This window comes from Zalophus californianus, chromosome 7 (genome assembly GCF_009762305.2).
Source record: "Zalophus californianus isolate mZalCal1 chromosome 7, mZalCal1.pri.v2, whole genome shotgun sequence".
Lineage (NCBI taxonomy): Eukaryota > Metazoa > Chordata > Mammalia > Carnivora > Otariidae > Zalophus > Zalophus californianus.
Window position 1 is genome coordinate 100233221 of NC_045601.1, and position 2304 is coordinate 100235524.

Sequence of the window (2304 nt, forward strand, 5' to 3'; positions counted from 1 at the left end):
TGGTGCTATGGTTATGGGAAGGCCCTGTTGAGAGTCAGAGCAGAAGGAGGGCGAAGAGCAGCAGTGGTTTAGTGGGCTGGCTTCAGAGCCGGATTGTCTGGGTCCAAATCCCAGCTCTGCCCCCTTGCTAACTGAGGAAGTTGGACAACTCAGTGAACCTCTTATTGCTTTCTTTTCTATCAAAAGGGGATGATAATGGCAACCTCATACAGATGTTGGGAGGACCAAACGAAACGAGGGAAAACAATGTCTTAAAGTTTGAGGGCTAGAAATTTATGTATTTCAAAAAAATAACCATTTTGTCTTAAAATTGAGAAATCCTGCCCTTGTGTGTACCTTGCCATGAAATTCCTTCTATCAGCATCTCCAAGATAACACTGCCTTGGGCACTACTACTTAATTATAAGATGCTTAATATAATGGATGTAGCAGACAATTTCTGGCAGAACAAGGAATAGAATCTACAGCCCTTTCCTTTAATCTAGGTGTCTTTAGAAGGTTGTCTTTCTACATTCACTCACGGTTTTGTAAGATGTCCAGTATTTTCTTGCCAGTGAGTGTAAATTTACATCCAGAGTCACAACCCCAAATTTATCTTTCCTCTCACCCATAGGTACAATATAAATTAGGCAGAGCCTAAACTGTCATTTTCTGGTTTTCTATGACTTGATGAGAAAGGCCTATGACTTTATGAGAAAGATGCCACTTCTATTTTGAGGTCAAGTGCCACTTAACTATGCCACAGATTTGTTATTTTGATATTCCTGTAAATGGGTTCATACTTTTTAGCAATAGGTATGTTTTAAGTTTTTTTAAGGTAAATACAGAGAGAGAAAAAAAACCCAAATATCAACTGTATCATTTAAAAGCAGTGATGAGCAAATGGTTATGAAATGCACTCAGCATGTCTGTTCTTGTATCTAGGGAATAGTACAATAGTACAATATGCTTTATTTTGCACTAAACTTTTGATTAAAGGGGACTGTCAAATAAGTCAGGAAACCAGGATGACACAGTGCCTGTCGCCTGCAACAGGACATATTCTGGTCAAAAACTACCTTCAAAGGGCTGCATGGGTGGCTCAGTTGGTTAAGCATCTGTCTTCAGCTCAGGTCTTGATCCCAGGGTCCTGGGATCGAGCCCCACATCAGGCTCCCTTGCTCAGTGGGGAGCCTGCTTCTCCCTCTCCCACTCCCCCTGCTTGTGCTCACTCTCTCTCAAATAAATAAAATAAAATCTTAAAAAAAAACAAACAAACCGCCTTCAAGTAAGAATGTCGTTTCTAGCCATTCAGTCCAGTGCTTTCATTCTATAAAATTCTGTCTTCTACACCATATAAGAAATCAGGAAGAAATATGTATTCTCAAGCATCTTACCTAATTTGCATGTACTAGGTAGTTTATATGACATATGTCAGGCATACCACCAAACTGACCACCAAATAATAGGCTGTCAAGTTTACTTCATGTATTTGGCAATTACTGAAGGACATTCACTTAATTGCATTTTTCACAAAAAGAAACAATTATTACAACATTTGACTTTAACATAAAAATTCAAATTATTTAAAACCCACCTTTGCTTTTTTTTTTTTTTTTCAGTTTGTCTGTGTTTTATTGACGCCAGTGCTCAGGCTTTGACCGCGTACTTCCGCAGCGGGTACAGCCGCTTCTTCCGCTGCTGCTTCTTGGTCTTCAGGTTCTCCTCGTGCTTGTTCAGCCGGCGGCGCATGGCACGTGTCTTCTTGGGTCGCAGATCCAGGGGCTTGTACTTCTTACCCTTGTAGAATTTCCTGAGGTTCTCTTTCTGCGTCTATTGATGACTGTGAGAACACGGGCGATGGATTTGCCAACAACTCGGATCTTGGAGAGCTTGGAAGCCGCGCCGCCTGTCACTTTGGCGACGCGCAGCTGGGACAGCTCCACCTTCAGGTCTTCCAGTTGTTTAAGCAGCTCCTCTTTCTTCTTGCCGCGAAGGTCTCGAGCCTTAATCTTGGCCATGTCTGCACAATCTGCCGCTGCCGCCGCCGGAAAAAACCACCTTTGCTTTGCTCATTATAAGCTAATATCTTTAATGTGCTACTGTCTTATTTCATTTCCATAGTTTCAAAAATGCATAAAATCATCTTTTATATTTTAACCTGCCAAAACTTTATATTCTAATACCAAAGAAATTTGGGGGAAAATATGTTTGAATATGAATTTATTATTCCATGCACAGTTATATGAATAGATCCAGGTTTGCAAATGAAATGCATATAACTATTGCCTTTAAACCACACACAGGAAAATGTTAATATGTACA

The 2304-nt window shown here is 40.5% G+C and overlaps 1 protein-coding gene across 1 annotated transcript; it reads right to left on the minus strand.

The window, feature by feature from the left end:
• Window positions 1-1582: 1582 nt before the first annotated feature.
• On the minus strand, window positions 1583-2023 carry LOC113927196 (60S ribosomal protein L35-like). The gene is given in 2 exon segments (XM_035728596.1): window positions 1583-1814; window positions 1817-2023. Coding segments are annotated over 2 exon segments (369 nt in total). The 5' UTR covers window positions 2001-2023; the 3' UTR covers window positions 1583-1629.
• Window positions 2024-2304: the final 281 nt, after the last annotated feature.